The following is a 22,423-nucleotide window of genomic DNA, read 5'->3' as shown; positions in this document are numbered from 1 at the left end:
GTAATGCCCCTTGTACTGGGAATTTTGTCTAATTCTCAGTAAAAGAAGGCAAGATTTATCTTGAATACCCAGTAGCATGGGTTTTCCATGAGTGGTCAGATCCATACCCTGCCCACCAGGGTACAGATGTAATTCAAAACCATAAATAGCACTGGCCAGTGAATGATTATGTGCATCAAAGCATTATGCTCATCACTCCTGGGTCTCTGGATCTGGATCAATACGCTGCCGGACCGTGTGGTATAGTGCAGCGGGGAGAGAGGGCGCGAACTATTAATCGTAACGAAGGTGGCTTTTTTCTATCTTGCTTCTGAAGACTTCTGGAGATGGGCTGTTGATCACTGTTGCTGGGAGGTGATTCCAAGCGAGGGGGGTGCTCACAAAAAAAAAAAAATGAATGTTTATATTGCTCTGTGTTACAATGATGAACTTTAAACCCTTTATCGTGGTTTATCACTTGTCTTTCAAAATTTTTAATTTTTTAAAATTAAAATCAGAAGTGGAAGTTCTCCTGTAGCAAGATAAGTGAACAAGGGAAGGTTGCAGTGATAATGTAGCTCAGTCATTAAAAAAAAAAAAAAAAAAAAAAAATCAGTCAAAGGACAAATAGTATCAATTGTGAAAGAAGATGAAAATGATCAAATTTCAGGTGGAAATCTTTTTGAAGCAAACATTTTGATTAGTGGCTACAGCTGAAATGTACTGAAGTGAACACAAGCCTCAAAGAAGACCAGACACTTCATATCATTTTGATATCTAGACACCTTCCTGAAATTATGAGCTGAAAATTATTCATTAGCATTTTGCATCAATTGTGAGGGATTGGGTGTTTATGTACACTTATTTTGTTTTTTGTTTTTTTATTAAAGACTGAAAGACATTCTGATACATGATGGTCACTGTACTTTTTGGATATACACCATGTACTCATGTAGTAGATTAGTACTTTAACTGATAGAATACAAGCTACAAGATTACCAACTGATATGTACGGGAGCAAGAAGGACACAGTGAACAATCAAATGGCAGTCGTCAAGTCTGTCTCAGATATCTGACCAGTGGTCAGTCAAATCACCACCCATGTTGATTAGTTTTATCTAGACTCCATTTATACTCTCTTACCATCTAAACCACCCATCCTCTCCAATAGAACAAGCAATCAGGTTCTAAGCACTATTCAATATGTTTATTTACTTCCATTAATCAAGTGATGAATGTTCCTTATAGATTCCATGAGTGTTTAGTCTGTAGTATCTAGTCTCACCAACCAGTTGCCAGTCTGCAATTAGCCTCATTTCAAAGTGTAAGTCACTCATGTATGGAGACTACTAGTTGTAGATGATGAGTGATAGAAAATAAACTGAGGTACATGTTGTTGTCATCCTGAGCAAATCCTGATGATCAGAGTATGAAAGTAAGCCAAAAGGAGTATTAAACAAAGATTAGTCTACAAATTCTAGACTCTTTGTGTAGGAAGAGATGGAAGTGTAGGGTCTCTGCCATAGACTATGACTGAAGTGTTGTGAAGTCACATAGCTCATTCTGTGGCTATCTCATTAAGATGTTGAATTCTTGACATCTTGGTGCTACATGATCATTTCACATTGTGCCAATTCCAATCACTTGCACTGACACATTGATACATTATCTTGGTGCAAACATGATCTTTAAAGGCATAATTTACCATTTGCCGATCAAATAAAAACCCAGCATTAGTGCTTCAAAAGGGATAGAAACAACTATTGATGCAAAAATTTGAATCAGTATATAAGCAATGTTAAGTATTCTTAAATTTACAAAATGTGAACAATGGTTACAATAAAAATGTTTCCAGACTAAACTGTCTCCAGTTACGGTTTATTGAGAAAAATAGTGATATCTCCTTATACCTTGTAGGTTTCTTTGTAAAATTCTTCCATATGATAGGATGTTTTGTGATACAAATTGTGCATCAAATGTGATATATTGATTTTTTTTTTAACCACTGCTCCCAAAGATAAACAGAACCTTAAAGTTCTTTAGGGATAGAAGGATTTGATCTGTTTGTTTTTGTTTTGAGGGCAAGCAAATAACATCAGAAGCTATCATTTCTGAAGTGCAAACTTTCTGAGCAGGAGGCCTATCCTTGTCCATTTGTTTTTGTTTGTTTGTTGTTTTTTTTTTTTGGGGGGGGGGATAGGGTGATCTTGGATCCTTGACATTTTAAAATGGTTTGCAGAGAGAAAATCCCACCTACAATTAATTGTCATCTACAGAGATGATGATTCCCTTCGACAAAGTACAAACTTGGTCCTTTAATGCAAAAAGCTGTCACTTGCATTGCTGAATTAATCATAGCAGTGACCTCATTTTTGTAATGTTTGCAATAGATTTAGCTTGTCCATGCTTACTTTTACCATGACTCCACTATGTTTTTTAGTGTTTGTATTGGTTTAGATATTGAAACATTGTTTTTCCAAACATTACCTAAATTTTACTTCAAGTGATGGGTAATGCCAGGAAATTAGTCAGAAAACAACCAGTTTGTTTATAATGCATTACTAAATTCTCTGAGCAAGCATGATACAGTTTTTAGGTTCGCCCACACTGACTACGGATGTTATTCACGATGCAAGACTCATCCGCAAAGCCCGGATCCCTCCTTGTGCGTTGTAGAGCGTCCTTGCCTAACCTTTCGGGTAATCTGGCAGAAGTGGCGCCCACGTTTAAGGTCACATTCCGCGAGGGACTCCCGTCCCGGCGGATTTGGTTACGAGATGAGATGTGCGTGACAGTTTCTCTCATGTGTGTGCCGCATTTCCCAAGGCAGGCATTGCGTCTGCGCTGGATGGTGCTGCTGTCTTATCTCACACTTGTCTCTCATCTTCCTTTGTTGCCCAGTAGCTTCAATTTGAGTGGTATCATTTAATGATGATGACATGATAATAATAATGATAACAACACTTCTGTTGCTACTACAACAACAACTACTACTACTACTACTACTACTACTACTACTACAGAGTACTACTACTACTACTACTACTACTACTACTACTACTACCACTTTGTACTACTACTATTACTATTACTCTTACTGTTACTATTATCATTACTAAATTGCGATTACTATTACTGTTAGTATTACTGTTACTATTATTATCATTACTACTACTATTAGTATTGTTACTATTACTATTATTATTATTATTACTATTACTATTACTATTACTATTACTATTACTATTACTATTACTATTACTATTACTATTACTATTACTAATACTACTATGATAGGTATCAATGATTGTAGTGATAATGATGATAATAGTAATAATAATCATGATGATGCTCATCAAGCTCATGTGATGAAATGAACACCATCTCTGCATTTCATTTTCAAGCACCTGGTCAGTTTCTGTCTGTCCTATGCAAGTAGCAAAAATACTCTTTTTAAGCCATGTGTCGTATATTTCCCAAGATACATATAGTGTATCTGTTTGTGTGTATGGATTATATATAAAATAATGAAATTAATGATGTCAGGTTGAATGCTATGACATGACATGAGCCCCAACCCATGCCTCACCCCAACCCTTACCCTACCCAAGAAAGAAATGGCTTTGAAGAATTTTGTTGAAACCTTATTTCTTCCTCTTATTCAGCAACAAAGGGCATTCTGAATCAGATGTATGTATATACATTGTACATGTCTTTCATTTTTTTCCCCTAGATGTGTATCATTTGGAAGAAGAAGTGTAAATTCCATTTGAAATGTTTGCTCTCAGTTATGTTAAGCTCTGCGATAGTATTCCAGGGAACTTTGTGAATTAAAATAACTCGTAAACAACCCCTGCCCCGTCTCTCACCATCCCTCTCCTTTCGCAATTCAATTTACCCCTCTCCGCACACAATGTAATCGAGTTACACTATTGCCCACAGGGTGAAGCCTGCTTGATAATTGTGCATGCATGGTCAGCTCCATCGTAATTCCAAATCTTTGTCAATAAAGTGTCAAAAATAGATGCGTTGGATTGAAGGGGAGTGCCTCTCATCTGGCAATATATGATGTAACAGAGTATGCAACTGTTCGTACTGTGTGCATACAATGTCCTCCTAAAATGGTACAGGTTGTTCTCCAATTGAGGATGGAAACACCTTGAAAATTCTTGAATGAGAATACAACTGGAATGGTATATCCTACTCACATTAAGTTCCGTATAACCGTCACCTCACTCCCCGTATAGTCCAAACAAAATCAGAGTCAGCCTAAGTAATGGATGAGCAAAAATTTGAGCAAATATGACAATTTGTATGTGCAACTGCAAGAATATCAGTATCAGTGTAAAGTCATCTACCTTGGTATCCAATTGGTACCGTACATGTTTTACTGCCCCCCCCCCCCCAACAATCTAAGACTAGAATGAAGTTGAATTTGTGCTGATCCAGCAGAAATGGATATCAGTGCTGATCCAGCAGAAATGGATATCAGTGCATCAACCTCATCTTGGCAGTCACATGCTTCATTAATTACCTTGAGCAGCACTGAGCATTAAATAGACAGCATCATAAACCATGGCACCTTCAGAGACAAAAAGTGGGTAAACAGATAACTCTCTAAAAGATTGATGGTCTCAATGATCTAATCGGACTGGAGCTGAAAGGATTCTTTGTCCAGCAGCTAATGGGCATTTAATGAAAGTGATTTGTGAATGATTGCGAGGCCCTCCCCTTCCCCCTGTATGATCTGTACATTGTCTGCCTTCAGAGCGCATTATGATTTGGCTTTTGCTACAGGGAGCAACACTCCAATGACCCTATTACATAATTGTGATGAATGTAGTGCATTCACACTAGTGATCATAGGATGTCTTTGTCCAGTGGGAGAAGTGAGTGATGTTATGAGACTGAAGCCATCTTTAAAGGTCAAGAATTGTAAGGAGAATTATGTTCAGTGGAATTACAGTAGTGCCCGAATAAAAAGGAGGCTATTTCCTTTAGACGCACAGAACGCTATTAAAGGTAGGGAATCCCATTTGCATGCCTTAAAGGTAGGGAATCCCATTTGCATGTCTTAAATGAAGAGTTGTATAAATACAGTGGTATGTTGAAGAGAGTATCATTTTAGAAACTCCCATAAAGTATTGAAAGTGGAAGGTAACATTTAGTACATTATTGACCGTTAGATTTTGAATTCAATTTTTTTCGGGGCTCACCGTAAATTCCAGTACATTACTAGGCTACCTTTGCAGATCCATGCACTGCATGTGTGTCCATCATGTATATTTTGTGAAGAAAGTTCATCAAAACTTACAAACATTTCTATATACATTCTTGCCACACACTCTATATGTTATTACATCAGCTCTTATACTTTTAGATTTGTGTTTATAGATTTAAAAAAAAATACAGAAGACTGCAACAAAAAGGCTTAAGTGTGGCTGACACACAGAACTACTGAGTAGTTGAGTTTTGTGCATTATTCAAATTGTAGATAACTGTTGACTTCCAAATTTCTCAGCAGTGGCCTAAACAAGTCCCCTGAGGTTCATATTTAATGTTTTGCTGCATTTTGGGAGGTCTGTGAAAGGTATCCCCTACCTTTAAAGCCCTGACTACAATGAAGTGTTTGAATTGGATGTGATGCAAGCCAAAGCCTCTAGCAAAGCTATCAGTACTTAGTGAGCAAATAATTATTTTTAAAAAGACGTGTAAGGAGCTTGATATCTTGCATATCAAAACAAGAGTGTCTATATCATGAAATCATCCAGTTTGTTATATTTTCCATTGCGTGGAATGTGCACATTTGGACTAGAATTAGTGTCTTTAAAGGTGATGACAAGTCCCTTTAAAGTATTGAGGTAGGGCTGTGGGGAGTGTCTTCTGTGTGCTTGATTCGTGTGGTAGCATCCTAAAGAGGATGACACTATTTTGGGGGGATGGAAGTAAGGGGGGGGGGGGGAAGGGAGGAAATCTACTTTTATGAGTGTGCCAAGATGGCTTGCCTTGTGCTCCCCTCACCTACCCTGGGAAGGACGCAGCTGATATGAACAGAACGAGACAAAATGCAATCAAAGTGAGGGGAAGACTGAGGGAAAAGTGAAGTTCAAGAAACAGACAGAAAATGGAGCAGTCAGTGTCTGTGGCTACATGTATGTTACATGTGACTTGAGAGATAGTGATGTGTACTCGAGACTAATTCAGTGATAAGCCATATGAATGCATCTGACGAAATTCTCTTCAAGAATGAACAAAATCTGCAGTAGGCATGGAATCAGAGTAGGGTGGTGCTGAACTTTTTGGGATGAACTTTTGTGATGAACTTCAAAGGTAGCAAACATGGCTCCAGATTCAGGTTGTCGATGCAGCCAGGCGCGCGGGAACATGGCCCCAAATTGGATTCTGCCTTCGAGGATTCTCCGATACAAGATTTTCCCCCCACCTGCATAAATAATACAATATTGCTATTTCTTTGCCAGATACCATTCTTGTTTCTCTCTTCAGACGTACCTTGCTGGCATGCAAGTCAGGAGAAAGAGGCAGTAGAAATGTGTGTCTTCAGTTTAATTCTATACAAATTGCGCCTTGTGCATGTTGCACCATTGTCAATACTCTCGAGTGCGCCGCACCTTCACTAACGCCACGAAATAATCCTGTGCATCATTTGTTTTATAAAATGGGTCGAAAACTAACAGCATTTTTCACGTACCTTTGTGGGTCAATACCAGTCAGCTACATGTAGCACTCGCTCAAAAGTCAAGATGTCGGAAGATGTTCGTCCCAAACATTTACGCATGTTGCTCTCGGAAATCCCGCACATAAGTACTGTACGTATTTAGAGTATACGTACGTCACATGTTCTGCACAAGAAAGGCAGGCCGACTATACAAAGTGACAATCATTACATTTACATTGATGTACAGAAGGACAATTTGTTGATCAGTTACGTGGTGAAAATTGTTAATGAATCATTCATCTCTGTTTTGCTATCTGTAGCCTGTGTCTGACTAGTCCCACCAATCTGCGCCTTCCAAGCCGGCTATGGCAGAGCCCGCTCCCCTGGCTAATGGAGAGGGCAACCAACACCCCTTGCCCCTCAACGGTGGGGACGAAGGTGCAGCGAGCAGCGGCGACGTCACGCCAAACAGCGAAGACAGCGGCGTAGACTGCATGCAGATGGACGCCATGGAACTCAAGGAGGCGGTCGTCAATGGCAACGGCAGGCGGGATGCAGAGGAGGAAGAGGAAGACAGTAGATCCAAAGAGGACGCAAAGGAAGAGGGGGAGAAGAAGGACCCCAAAGTTGAGGATGTGATCGTCATCCAGGATGCTGCGTTCACAGTTAAACTTGTTCCGCCAGCCAGCGAGGCATTCGACCTTCAGGTACGTTTTTGAAAACCAGACAAATATTTTTTGATACTTTCATACAAGAGGACTGATTTGTACAAAATCTATCTGTAGAGGAGCTAGAGCATATGGCCACTTTACCCGAGTGCTTACTAATAAACAGGACTGCTAGTAAGTTAAGCTGTATTTTCCAAAGCCTGTTATTGTATGACGCTCACACGGAGTGTACAGGAATTTTAGTTAAACTGAGATATTACGCTGAAAAAGAGATCGTTAAAAGAATGTTCGGTATTTAGTCCCTGATTTCATTTTTTTTTTCTTCGTAAAGTGAAAGCAGAATTTATCTTATCTCCTCATCTCATGGTGTCCTTATCACTACACTTCTTTTCTGCAAATATGATCATCACAATTTTTCAATGTATACACACTTGTATATGATATGTTTTGAGAAATGAATGTGCTACGGGCAGAGCCCTCCCCAGCTTTCGGGGAAGGAGAGTGAGTGCGTTTTGTGAGATCTACAGTATTGTTTAGCAATTTACAACCATCAAATAGTGACATTAATGCTTCAGAGTATGTGAATCTACTGGACAGTTGGTCAAGTTTTCTGTGTGGCTTGGGCTTTCTCCCAGTCGAACAGTGCAACCAGTTACAGGTTGACGCAATAACCACAACCTGGCCGTCAGCCAGACAGTATACAGTACTAGAAGCTGGCAGATGACTCGAGAGAAATGTAATCAATCACAGCTCAAAGAGAAATATGACCTCTATGGTACTTAAAATAACCACTCTTTCTTGGCTTGACTACTATTGTACGTGCCGTCAGCCACAGTCACACATGCTGAAAGCATTTCATTTATGAAACAGTTGTGGTCGTATTTTCAATGCTTATTGGCTCCCAAACAGAGTTTTTTAGAGTGACTGCGGTTTTCTTTGACTTTACAAGGAAATCATGTCCCCAGCATACTGTATTTCTGGGTAAGCTGTTATTTTCGCAAGGGTTTAATTTTCGCGAATTTTGTGAATCACAGTTAGATCGTGAATTTTGCAAATTACAGTTGGATCACGAATTTAACCACACGCGAAATGTCGCCATGCACTAGAGCAATAATGCATTTACGTTAGCACAGCGTCAATTCGTGAAAACAACATCTCCCAAGAATGTCTGTGACCTCCTCTTTTGCGAAAATATCAGCTTTGACAGTATTTAATGATGATTTTCATAGAAAGATGATCTGTGGTGCTTGTAAATGCAAAGTCATTTTAAAATGCATTTCTAGCTTGGACCAGGCCATGCCAACCACTGCCAACTACACATCTCTGCTCCTCGAGTTCAAACTGCGCAGTGGAGCTGCACAGGGACAAGGCCTCCTACTCAACTCATGTTTATAGGCCTACATAGCGTGTATGATAAATGCAACATCTCAAGCAACATGATCTGAAAGGCCTGTGCAAATATGTTTTGGGTATTGAAAAGTGTTTCTAACATGGGAAAAATTGATAACTGCAGCTGTAGTCATTCAATATACAATTGTAGTTGGTTGCAGTCAAAGGATTTTGTATTCAGTGGTTTTGGTATGATATGCTTCATTGCTCTGCCTCTAATGCAGAGAGGTCCATGGTAAAACGGGCCAGTGCAGGAACCGGCGACTTTTCACACCAAAAGGGAATCTCACGGACAGGATATTAGTAATTACCTGGTGTTAGCTACCACAGGTCTATACTTGACTCAAACCTTCTTGTTTAATGAGCCTGCTCAGATAGGGTATATCTTGTATCATTTGAGAAGCAGAAAGTCTTAACTGTACCCTCTTTTTGTGTTGTTTTTGCTGATATCACATGTTGTGTTCGCTTGGAAAAGACATGGGGCAAAAGTTATGCTTTTGCTCATGTTTCTTGATATTTTTCCAGCACAATCTGTTCAATTCTGTTATAAACAACATTAATAAGCCTAAATATGGAGCTCCTTACTTTCTTGAACAACTAATAAAATCAATTCACTAAACTCTATCCATGAAAAATGTTGAGAGTATATTGAACGATAGTTAAATTTTTAAAGCCATATTATTAGCTTTAAATGCAATCTTGGATGTGCTTATTAAATGCTTTTGAATTTCAATACATTTAAAATGCTGACGGTGACTCACCTGGCACAAAAGTTTTGGTGGAGAAAATTTTTTTGGAGGGGGGAAGGTGAAAAAGATCATAGTATAACCTTGACTGTAATATGCAGTAAAAAAGAAACACAGTATCAATCTGTAAACTTGATATACAGCTTTGGCAAAACCATCTCTAGGGTTACTATCAATGATGCTGAATTTTGTGTGTGGTGTTTTCAATTGTCAATGTATCTTTCCATGTGAAGGTCCTAGTCATTACTACCACTCCTGCCGACTGAGTATCCTATGGTTACTTCTCTAATAAAGACTAATCAGATGGCATTTTGAAATGCTGTTCATACAAACATAAAAGGGTCAAACACATTTTTCTGAATTCTTTGCCATGTGGCTGGCTAGATTCCTGTGACCACGTGCTTGGACGTGTCCCAGAAATGAGTCATGCTAGAGATGTGACGTGCTGCCCACTGCTGCACAAAGCCCCAAGACCAGGACGTAGTAAAGACATTTAAAGGGAATTATCACCCTCATATGCCTGCACATCTGATACATGTAGTACAGGTCAGAGTGTTGAACCTTTAGAAAAGAACACTCTTTCACCTTTGTTAGATAGAGAAGGAGCTCCATGTATTTTGATATTTAGGGAATTCTTTTTTATGATGCAGTACTGTAGTAGCCGCAGCTTGCAAGGTGGGGGGGGGGGGGGGGGGACTCAAAGTAGTGACTCACAAAAGACCTGCATTTAGCAGTATAATTTGCTTCATGGTCATTTTGACTGCTTATGCAAAATCAGTTTTAGAGTGCAAAGGCCTCTTGAAAGATCCATTAGTTGAAAAAAAAGACTTTATTTAAATATTTTTTGAAAAAAAGGCATTGTTATCTTTCAGCTAATTTTGATTTTAATAGCTATGTGTAAATAATCTCTGTTTTAGAGTGATGCTTTTCCAGTGGTGTAGAAATCACCCAGAAATGCATAATAACAATTTATTACAGTGCTGTGAATTTCATGGTGGAGTTTGATTTTCTAATTTTTCCACACACATTCTAGATCTATGAAAAAAATATACTGGATTTTTCCAGCCTGTCTTCTGCTCCAAATATTTGCGGTTTTTGTAAAGGAGGTGTGGAATGCTTTAAGTCATGATCATGTTCGAGGCCTGATGGCAAAGATAAATTACAGTCATGAGCAGACACCAAAGAACCCGCAGCATGAAGGAGCAATCATTAGTTTCCATAATTACACAAAGCCTGTTCACAATGTGCAAAACTTATCAAGATTGCCCTTCTTGTGTGCGCTGTTTACCTGTCAGTCCCTTGAGGAGGGTCCACCGAAAACGAGGTATTTCCTGTTATTGGTCTGATTTACGGACACGACTCGATCAAGGGCATTCACTGCTTCATTGCCATTACAAGTTATGGGACTGGTAAAGAGACATGATGTACCTGTGATACTAAAGGAGACATACTGCATGAGAGAGAACCTTAGAGGTGATTGAGAAGGTGAAAGAAATGGAAGACTTAGGAGTCGGGCCTTGGAGGAAATTGTACTCATGATGGCATGACAATGAGGAGATTGCTATAATATGATGCCTGTTAGTGCACAATGCTGGAATATGTTCCACAAAAGGTACAATGATAACTGTAATCACTGCTGCCTCAGGTTACCTTGCGCCTATGTGCAGAAGTGTTAGAAAAGGGCTTGGATATTCAAGAGTTGGAATGTTCTTGAAGGAAGTAACTTCAATGTGTTAGAATTTAATTATTAAAAAAAAACTTCAAAACTTGCTACCGTTTTCCGTTCTGTATTTCCTTGACTGGTTAATTAAGATTGCCTTCATTGCTGTGTGGTCTCCACCATATTAGGAAAGAAGTGTGCTAACGCTTCCTTACAACTCTGGTAGTATGGTGGTGCTCTCACATTGCAAAAAAAAAATAATAATAAATAGATAAATAAATAAATAAATAAATAAATAAATAAATAAATAAATAAATACATACATAAATAAATAATAATATTTATAATTATAATTAAGATAATAAATTAATTAATAAATAAGTAAATACATAAATAGATTAATAAATAAATAAGATAAATAAATAAATACATACATACATACATATAAACAAATAAATAAATAAATAATAAAAAAATGATAAAACTTTGTAAATGTAGGTTAAACCCATGTCAGAAATCAGGCCAAACTTGCTCTGGGCTGTTCTCATTATCACTGTTTTTTTTCTTCTTCTCCCCTCCTCCTCCTTACCTTCTTTTCTAGTCAACAGGACAACAGAAAGAGAAAAAAAAAAGTGTTAAAAGATGATCATTTTGATTGTGAACTTTGAATTTAAATGATCAGAAAGCCTGACGTGTTAGAGAGGGAGTTCAATGCTTGTAGTGCTAATAAAAGCACCAATGTATGGTGTGCACAGTATCCTGCACACCAAATATTCTATGGTCGATATATTCGCGCGTCAGTCGATTTTAGTGTATAAAGTAAAGTATAAAAAGTATATAACTTTATAGCAAAGAATTACCCCAAGGGTTTGAATGTGGTGCATGAAGGTGTTGCCTCATATGTATTGCATATGAACTTGATGATCTTTTTACAGTTACCTTTGCCAGCTGACCTTTTCCCCTTGACTTGTCACCCCATGTCACAGGTCAGTCCTAAGGTAATGGTGCAGGAGGCATCAGGGCCCTATTTCATAAAAAGTTGATATGATAGCAACTCTTGCTGGAATGGCAATTGTCATAGTAACAACAAGAATCCAGCTTCCTGATTGGCTGTTGCTATTGGAAGTTGCCATTCCAGCAAGAGTTGCCATCCTAAAATCTTTTATGAAATGGGGCCCAGGTGTTGATGGACAGGGAGGACACTTGCCACCGCACCTACAATGAACTTGATTAACTTTTGACAGTGACCTTTGCCATCTGACCTTTTCCCCTTGACCTGTCACCCCATGTCACAGGTCAGTCCCCAGGTGATGCTGCAGGAGGTATCAGGTGTTGATGGACAGGGAGGACACTTGCCACCGCACCTGCAATGAACTTGATTAACATTTGACAGTGACCTTTGCCATCTGACCTTTTTCCCTTGACCCTATGTCACAGGTCAGTCCCCAGGAGATGGTGCAGGAGATCCACCAGGTGTTGATGGACCGAGAGGACACATGCCACCGCACCTGCTTCTCGCTCCAGCTGGATGGCAATGTCCTCGACAACTTTGCTGAGCTCAAGAACATTGAAGGCCTCAAGGATGGCTCTGTGATCAAGGTCGTAGAAGGTAAGGAAGTCTCATCCTTCAGTTCAGCCCTCCCATTCCCACCAGAAATGTTTTACAACAAGAGATGTCATTAGTTTGGTTCTCTCTAAGCTGGCTTGACTTGGCTCAAATTTGGCTTCCTGGCATAGGACGTAAAATGGAGGTCCTGTGTGTGTGTGTGAGAGAGTCACCCACACATAGGAGATCCTACTTCATTAGCCGCGGTCACACTAGCAAAAGATCACAAAGTTTAAACTTGGAGAAGTCTTCGACATGTTTATTAACTGTATCATATTCACATTTTGCATAAGATGAAATTTGACAACCACATATTCCTGGCTTTCCAGGAACTTGTATGATTAACTGAGCATTTTAATAATCTCAATGTTTAAGTTAACCCCTGTCTTTCAAATAAAAGCAAACTAGCCAAAGGTAAAATTTCACCAGTAGGTATGTTCCATGTTTATGTCATTTTGGTTGTCATGGAAGCCAGATTAAAGAAAGAAGGCAAGCAAATTACATCTTTGTTAATCCCTTTTAGACATGAAATTAAAGTACATAGATTGTCTTTTGAATTGAAAAAAAGTCACTTGTGTCTCTTTGCTTGAGAAAGACAAAAATATAACGCTGGCTGTCATAGTTATCTCATCACCAGCTATCAGAGTAAGATGTGGAAAGGTTGCTGCTGTTTCAAGCCATGCTGTGAGGGATATTACTAAAACACTTGTGACTTTCAGACTTACTGACTGAGCTACGGGTATCAACTGCCTTTCAGTTTAGTTCCCTCAGCCTAGTACAGTATAGCATAAAGGTAGAATTGTCAAGAGAGTCATAGAAATTCCTCAAAAAGGTCATTTGCATGTTCCGATCCTTGTATCCGGACTTGCTGTGAATGTTTGAGTGCAAATAAACAAAGTGTCATGTTCTGATGTTTACAGATCCGCCGTACAAATTGATTTTCATTCCCTTCATATCTACGGCATGATGGAGGACATAGCTGTGAGAGAAGCGAACTTTGACATTTTTCCGTCCGTCACTTGCAATCATACCTGACAAAGTGTGCCCCGTCTCACTCCGATGTGACAATATGCCTGGCCTTTGTGTATTTGCTTTTCTTGTCATATTCTGATCTCTCTGGTGATGGGTGTAGTACACTGGCGTGTGCCTCATAAAATTATTCAGAGGGTTTTACAGTGTATGTCACTGCAAAGTCAGAAAGCATGGTCATAGTATCTTCAAGAGAAATATTTACGTAATATTCCAAGCATCATTCTTGTTTTGAATGTACACCATGAATCAAATACAGGCAGGATTGGTGGGGCTTAGTTTTTAATGATGCTCAATGTACCATTGGCTATCTGCATGCCAATTACGAGCAATGACACAAACAGATCAAGCAGCAATCGTTTGAGGGCAGTCGGCGCTGTCGCTTACCGAGACTGTTGCGTCTCCTGACGCGCCTGTAAGGGGCTGCTGTGCACGGCAGCTGTTGCCAGGCGTTACCTGTCGCGGTTGTCGCCCTCATTGGTAGAGGACTGCTAGGTCGTCCATTATGAAAAGATGGTTTGATGACCCATTATTTAATGGGACAAGTCGCCTAGTAGGAGCCAGTTTGTGTCTGATATGATAATCAGGGTACCAAATAGATTTATAAGTGTGCAGGGAGGGAGCACAGTGGGAGGGTGGGGGTGGGGGGAGGGGTGAGGGAGGGGTGGGGGAGGTAAAACAGGGAGAATGTCATGGTCCTCAAAACAGTTTTTTAAATACTGCCTTTTTCTCCTTGCTTGTGTGTCTTCAAACTCTGGTCAAGACTGCTCCTAACTTTTATCACTTCCTTTGAAACTTTCACCTGAGCTTTTGCTCACTTTGTTGTATTCAATAGATGGTAAAAGTTTTCAAGAATTTCACATCGCAATCTGTGAGTGATTAACCTCTTAAGCTCCATTTCCTTAGAACAGTTTTTCAAGCAAATTCAGCTGGTGTGTGTGAGTGGTACAAAATACAAAATCTGGTACAAATAAAAAAAAAAATGTGATAACTTTGTGTGTACAAAACCTACAAAATCTAAACCATTGCTTGTCCATCCACAGCTGAATCTATAGCTTAGTTATAACGTGTGTGAGGTCATTGTGAGTAGGTCATATCATCTTCATCAAATCTCTTCCTCTCTCTCTCTTTTGCTCTTTCATCTCTTTCTCCCTCTCTTTTCCCCTCTTCCCCCCTCCCCCCCCCCCCCCCCCCACTCATGTCTCATACCATCTGTAGGCCCCATTCATCTCTCAATTTAAGAGTGAAGGGTATCTCCAGACTGGCATCAATTCTAGGGGCAGCAGCTGTGTGCATAGAGTGCTTGTTTGTCGCTGTAATATGAGCACCAATCTTCCGTCACTTCACCAGCCTGAAATTTGCTCAGTCGCATCCAATTGAGATGCTTGACGGTGATATCGCTTTCGTCTGACGATTTTCTCTTCACAGCTACCGTAGTGGGGTAGACGAGTTTAGAGATTGATAGCTTCACCATTGATATGTGTAGCAAGGTGCCTTTGACGTCTCTTGGTCCCGCTTGTAGTATAATTTTTTTATTCATTTGAGGGTTTTAGTAGGATAAATCTTCAGGCAATCTGCCCAATTTCTCGTTTGTGTGGACAGCTTTATACTGTCCAGAATGGACATTAGTGTTGTTCCTACCCAGTGCATGTTCACGATTTGAATAAATCTAGCTTCAGTGTTGTTGCAATACACACATGAATTCAAAGGGCGATGAGCGAGATTGTGCCTGACGACAGCAGTTCATCATGTGACTGCGTCCCCCTTGTTCGTCTCATGAAGAATTCAGTTTGTTTGCATTCTCATCATAGTAGCATCCTCAGTACATTCGTACTATCAGTTTATCAAACACTGATCTTTATGAACACCATTCTTCTACTACAACGGAAGTGTAAAGTGCACCCACTATATTGCGTATGAGCTATTAAATGTTATTTATAGGCATGCTTCCCTGGTTTGTAGTATTTGCTTGAGATCAGTGCTGTAGTAGTGAGGAAACGTAGTAGTTTGTGTCGATAATCTCTGGGTATGTTTATGTTTAACTTATCGCCGCTTTGATCAGCATTGTTAGACGTGATTAGTGTAAAACACAGCTGCGTCCCAGCTCCCCTTGACGCAAACAACATTTCAAAACGCTGATTCTGCCATCACAAATTGTGCATAAATGCACCCTTATATTCCCTGTGTGAGGGCATTTTTTATCGATCTTTGCCTCAAACCTGCAGACATTACAAAATATATGGTATTTCTTTACAATATATACTAACTTACAGAGCAGTTTTGTACATTTTTTCGGTTTTTGGTGGTTTTTTTGTTTGTTTGTTTGTTTGTTTGTTTGTTTGTTTTAGCTCACCTGAACTCAATGACTCAAGTGAGCTATCAGGATTGTTTACTGACTGACTGACATGCATTAATTTTGTTTTCACATTTTCATGCTTTTTAACAACTGATCCTGGATTTTGACCAAACTTGGCAGGATGCATCAATAGGGGATTGGAATCATAGTTTGTGCAAATGAGGGTGGTGCTGGAGGGGGGGGGGGGGGGGACATCGGAAACCACAAATTAACAAATTTTCATGATTTCCATATATCTTTATGTCCCTGATAGGGGGGCAGGGGTGGGATAGGGCTGGGCCCAAATATTCAAATAAGGTGTTGCTCAAGGGACCTGAAGCATTTTTTAAATAGTCTGTCCTAGGTAAAGTGCCATGAAGGCAAAGTGCTGTGCTTGGGTGAGGGCTAGACCTGTGGGTCTCTTGTTCCATATTGCCATTTCATGTCATTTTGGAACTTTCATGAAAGGGGGTATCTTACAAGTTCAGATTTCATGAGTAAGTCTTTGATACTGAAACTCCAAGCATTAAGGAAGTTTTCTTAGCTTTCATTCCCATAAATCAAATTTCATTCAAGAGTAGGGTGATTTTATTTTTTATTTTATTTTTTTTTTAAAGGTGGTTTATGATGCAGGATGCTATCATATCGGGAAAGATAGACACAGAGGATACTCTTGACTACAAATTTGATTTTCCCGAAATGTTTCCATCTCCAAGGGAATCAAGTGATTTAACGTGATTGCATTTGCCAATTCAGAGTACAGGCTCAGGGGTTACTCAGCACTCAAGATTTAGTTTGCTTTGTTTCTCCTCAGGAATATCCTCTTATCACTCAGAAAGAGTCGGCAGTGTGATAAGAATGTGGTATGCTGGCCAAATCGATACTTAAATCATCTGATTAGCTTGTGTATGGCATATGATATGTATATGGACAAAAAAAAAGCAGCAAAGATTTAATAGAACAAACTTTTGGGTCAAATACTGGTCATGATCAGTGTAAACAAAAATAAATAAAATAAAAATATTCCAATATATTCAAATAGAAACATTATGTGCAGTTGACTGAATAAACTTCCAAAAGAAGGCTTTGCTGCCTTGTTGCGTTACTGAAAGGATGTTATCAACTAAATTATTTAGATTGAATTGAACTACAAAGTTGACTTTACTGCCAGTAATTTGATCGCACATTACCCACTTGAGTTAAAGGGTGTGTACAGTTCTGGTCGAGGTGAGGATTTAGCTTTTAACGTTTTGCGAGATATTCAGAAACCACTTTATGAGATGTCAAAGAGCATGCAGTTCTAAGGGGTATCAAAAGTTTATTTGATGAAAATCAGTTTTGAAATGGCTGAGATATCCAAAAACAAGGTGAAACAAAGAGATCCTAATAAAGTTGTGGCATGTTGCCTTTTATTATTAGCACTTTTTTGGATATCTCAGCCATTTGAAAACTAATTTTCATCAAATAAACGTTGAATCCTTCCTAAAATTACATGCTCTTTCATATTTCATAAGAGGCTTTTCATTATCTCACTTAGGAATGTTCAAAACATGAATCCCCACCTCAACCAGTACTGTACAGTCCCTTTAAACCCAAGTGGTTAATGTGCAGGTATTTCAGCTTTCATAGAGACAAGCCTCACAAAATATCAGCAGTGTCAGTCACATACGAGTTGATAAGAGAGCTGCTAGTACAATGTACCATACTAGAGGATCAGTTGTGATCAGTATCTGGGTATGTTTTTTGTGGACATGTTTGTAAATGGTGTTGAACTAGAGTGCTGTAATATACAAAATATTTTGTACATTGTACTGAGCGAAATAGTAAGCAGGAGACACTGTCTGTAGACATGGGCTGTAGATTCTGGATAAGGTTTCTCATATTTCTGCCACTTCAGGTTGTACGTTGTAAGATGTCAAAAGATTGTTTAAGTGTCTGGCACCAAGGAGGTTGAGTATTGTTTATTTATTTATTTATTCATGTCCATCTGAGAAGATGGCTGGATAGCCCATATTCAGCTCCGTTAAGTTGGTCTTCCATGGGGTCCAGTTGGATGTGAGGTGAGACCACTTCACCGGGTTAAACACCCTGCTCTTTGCGATGAATGAATGAAGTGGGATCTTTTACGTGCACGAGTTGTTACTCTCTCATACACGGGACCTCCATTTTGTGTCCTATCCGAGGGACAGTGTTTTGCCTCTTGCTAGAGGGGACGGTATGCTTGCACACAACATTGCTCTGTCCAGACTCGGGTTTGAACCCGGGCTGCATGATCGTGAGGCAGACGCGCTACTGACTGAGCCAACTCACCGCCCAATTGTGTGGAGAACAAGTTCATCTTCCTAGCACCAAATGGTGTTCTATGGTATGAGAGTGTGATTTCTGGTGGAGAGGGTTTACAAACTATAGTGTTGGATGTATTGTGTAACGTCTAGTGGTTTGGTTTATATGTTCAGGTGGAAATAAATCTGGGCGGTGGATGAGTTTGTACTTACTAGTCTTTTCAAGTGTGTGTGTGTGTGCAGTGTATTCCTATAATCCAGGGACCAAACATCTCTCACCCCCCCCCCCCCACCCCACACACAAGCTATGATATTTACACCAGTTCATACGGAGTTTACTTGGTGCTCCTATTGCAAACCAGACTGACAAATCATTAACTGATGGTCAGCCTTAGGAAGTGCAGTAAGCAAAAAGCAGCCCGATCAACTAACACAGTCAACAGAAAATTGATAAGGCAACAGTATTTAATCTTAGATTTTGTAGACTTTGAATTCAGATAAAGATCAGGTATGGCCAACAAATGCAACATGTAAAGGTCAAGTTACATGTATGAGCTCATTATATCTGCATCCTAGTGCGCAGCATTCAGTAAATTTATGGCCCATTACGCTATTAAAGAATAATTTAGTAAAATTAAGTACTGTATATGCCAAATATTTTGCGAGGTTTTTATTTTCGCGAATTTCGCGACTCGGGTTCTATTCGCGAAATTAAAGACAAGCAAAAATATCGACTCTGATCGCATGTACATTCGTCCATTCAGTACAGGACTCCACGATCGTGAATTTAACCACTCACGAAACTGTCGGGAATTCCCGATTCGCGAAAATTTATACACGCGAAATATATGGCGTATACAGTAAATTGTGAAATTTGATTTAGAAATAGATCTGTCCAGTATCTGATGACTGATTGCACCTCTGTGGCTGTTATATCGGTCAGTGAAGGTCAAGATTGAAGCTTTATTTATTCAAAAGATCTATATCGTGGATTGTATTGTCTTCATCAAGTGTTGATGGTTGTTTTAATTGACCATTTGCCCATTTAATCCATTTAAAGTAATTGGGACAGTATGTTATGGGTATCACTCATGTCCAGCAGCTTTTAAGACTACAAATGCCCAAATACAGTATGATGCTGCCAATTGCGTAAGGGCTTTACCTCTGGATTTAGAGTGCCTGAAGACAGCAGTTGTGTACCAGTAACCTTTGGTCTAACATTATACTTACTGCCCACCCTCCCCTTAAAATCTACAAATCATGTCAACAATTAGAGAGCCATCCTGTAGTCCTGTGTGCAAGTAGAGAAACCCCCCAGTGCACTAAATGAGGATAATGGAGGGATGACCTTGAGATTGGTGTCAAGGTCATACTGGAATCCTGCGAGGTTATCCAAAGTATGATTGATGTGTGTGCATTCGTCACAGCCGCATGTTGTGCGCTGAAGCTGTAATGAGACGCACACACTGGACAGAATCCGGCATTCGCCGAGATTCACACTGTGCGGTGTGAATTGCTAATTAATGTGTACTTTGTGGCAGGGGGTATTTGCCTGCTCTCGTGGCTGCAGGGGTGGGGGATAAAATGAGGGCAGGATTATTTCAAAGGAACACACTCAGCACCCGTCTAATACTGGGCATATGATGTGAGGATCTACAAAACTGTGTATATCTTGCCTATATCCATCATATTTTTAAACTTGAAAAGGAGTGTAACTAATATATTTCGTTTGTCACACAGACAAAAAAAGTGGATATTTTCGTGCGACTAATTTTTTGCGCTCAGCCGGGTAAGAAGAGTTTCGCGTGTTTTTAATTCCGCGGAATCATGATATTAACTACTGGAACATATGGCAAGCAAATATATTCACATGCTTTTATTTTCGTGCTAGTTTCTGGTTGTGCAAAAATTTCAACACCGTGAACATTTTCACTTTTACATTACAATGAAAATCACAGTGACAACGTTTTGACATTAGCTTTTGTGATAGCATGTGTAATGACATCAATTCGTCATGTGATAGTTATTGCTTGTTGCTATCATGTCATAATAAAGATTAAAAATAAAAACAAGCCACATGCGAGTGAACAGATGTCAAAAAAGTCCAAAAAAGAAATGTACATTGTATGACATATCACAGTAATGCCACATTCCCACTATTGTGCGATCCATTACGAATGCCACAATTGACTATTAGTAGCTGATCACAGAACTTTAATGCATGTCTACCACAATTTGCGCCACTTTTTAAATTGTGGTCGATAGTTATTGAGTAGTCGTGGTGGTTTTGTCAGATCTTATCAGATCTCGAGACCAGTCATGGCAATCACATATAGACAAGCTTGTCTACAATCAGCGCAATTGCCACAACTGACCTCGATCTGATATAATCACCATGATTACTCCACGATTAAGACTACGATTTCAAAAGTGGCGCAAATTGTGACGAACATGCACAGTAATTCTACGATTGGCTACTAATTTGTCAATCTTGCCATTCGTTATCGATCGCACGATTTTGGGAATGTAGCATAAAGCCAGTTATCATAGCAGGACTGCTGGCATTCACACATCATCATTAGGGATGTTCCAAAGAGCTATGAAGGAGAGTTGCCTGCATCTAGATAGTTGAAAGTGGAAATTTTCGCTGTGTTGAAATTTTTCGCGCATTTCGCACCACCAGAAACTAGCGGGAAAATAAAAACATGCGAATATTTTAGCTTGCTATGTTCCAGTAGTTGATGTCTTGATTCCGCGGAATTAAAAACACGCGAAACTCTTCTTACGTGGAGGAGCGCAAAAAATTTGTCAAGCTAAAATATTCACTTTTACAGTAGGTGAAAGTGATTCCAAGAATTGGGGAAGCTTGTATTCTTGTGAGGGCGTGGACATGCTCATGTACAATTGTGGTCAGTTTTCTTAATAGGATCATGACCACCAGTTTCTTGACTAGACTGGTTTTGTAATGTATTTTGATTTTATGCATGTTATGTTCAAACGAACATGTGAAAGTTGCCCATAACAACCACAAAGTTTGCAGGAGGCTTGCCCTGCCTAGCACCAACTACTAGAGTGAATTCATACCTATGGAACTTACTGAGAGGAAGCAGTTGAATGAAATGCTTCCGTTACTAGGCTATAGGAAAAATCCATAAATTGTAATAAATTACAGAAATTGTCTATTGCCATCCCTACGGCAATGATACATACACTCATCAGTCACAAGGTGTATGTGTATTCCAACAATCTAATGGACATTCAAATCTTATGCAAGCCTGTACTAAAAGGGTTGCTGCCCGACAACCAAAGCATGACGTAGGCTTGCCAAATAGAGTAACCAGTGCATGCAACTGGGTCCCTTGCATCATAGACCTACTACACACATGGACATTCATCGTATCGTTAATCAATTCATGCACCTATACATCTCACAATCGCTACAAAGACATTTTTAACATGCTTCACTGCTTTGATCCCTATGATCGTCACCGCCAGCAAGCCGGGAGAAGAACAAGACGGACATTCTAGAAATCTAAAACTATATGCGCAGAAGAAAATAACTCAGAAAAATCAAGTATTGGCAAGTGAATATGCGGTTGTAGGGTATGTTAAGAAATCATGCCTCAAACAATTTCACTTGGGAGAAGCAGGCAGTTTTTAAAAGAAAGCTAACATTTTGGCAGAATGATTGTCATTTGTGATCTCAATATTTCACTTTTCTCCAGCTTATTCCAGAGCAAAAAGGGATGGGAATGGTAGCAAACAGGTATATCTTGCCATTAGGCAAGGTCTTATGCGTGTGCGAAAATGTGCGAATCAGCAATTATCCATCTTTTGACTCAAAATTTGCAATGTTCTCAGGTTTTGCTGCTCCTCATCATCTGTATTTATTCAGAGACTTTGTCCGTCTGAAAAGGGCACATCAGCGAAACAAGACCGCAATGAGGGAAATGATTCTTTTGTTAGTGACGGTGCACGATTGCACAATCGCCATTATCCAAGCACCTGAATGTACTCATTAAGATGCACATAATCAGGTGGTGGTGGTGGTGA

General features: G+C 39.5%; 1 protein-coding gene across 1 annotated transcript in view; it reads left to right on the top strand.

Moving 5' to 3' along the window:
• LOC140228052 (clustered mitochondria protein homolog) overlaps window positions 1-22,423 on the top strand; it is an 81,955-nt gene that overhangs the window by 8,285 nt on the left and 51,247 nt on the right. Inside the window, exons 2-3 of the mRNA XM_072308453.1 lie at window positions 6,976-7,362; window positions 12,556-12,727. Coding sequence (XP_072164554.1) covers window positions 7,021-7,362; window positions 12,556-12,727 — 514 coding nt within the window. The 5' untranslated portion in view covers window positions 6,976-7,020. The remainder of the gene's footprint in view (window positions 1-6,975; window positions 7,363-12,555; window positions 12,728-22,423) is intronic.

The sequence above is a fragment of the Diadema setosum genome, chromosome 4, assembly GCF_964275005.1.
Source record: "Diadema setosum chromosome 4, eeDiaSeto1, whole genome shotgun sequence".
Lineage (NCBI taxonomy): Eukaryota > Metazoa > Echinodermata > Echinoidea > Diadematoida > Diadematidae > Diadema > Diadema setosum.
Note: the sequence above shows the minus strand (reverse complement) of the source record. Positions and strands in the feature narration are given on the sequence as shown.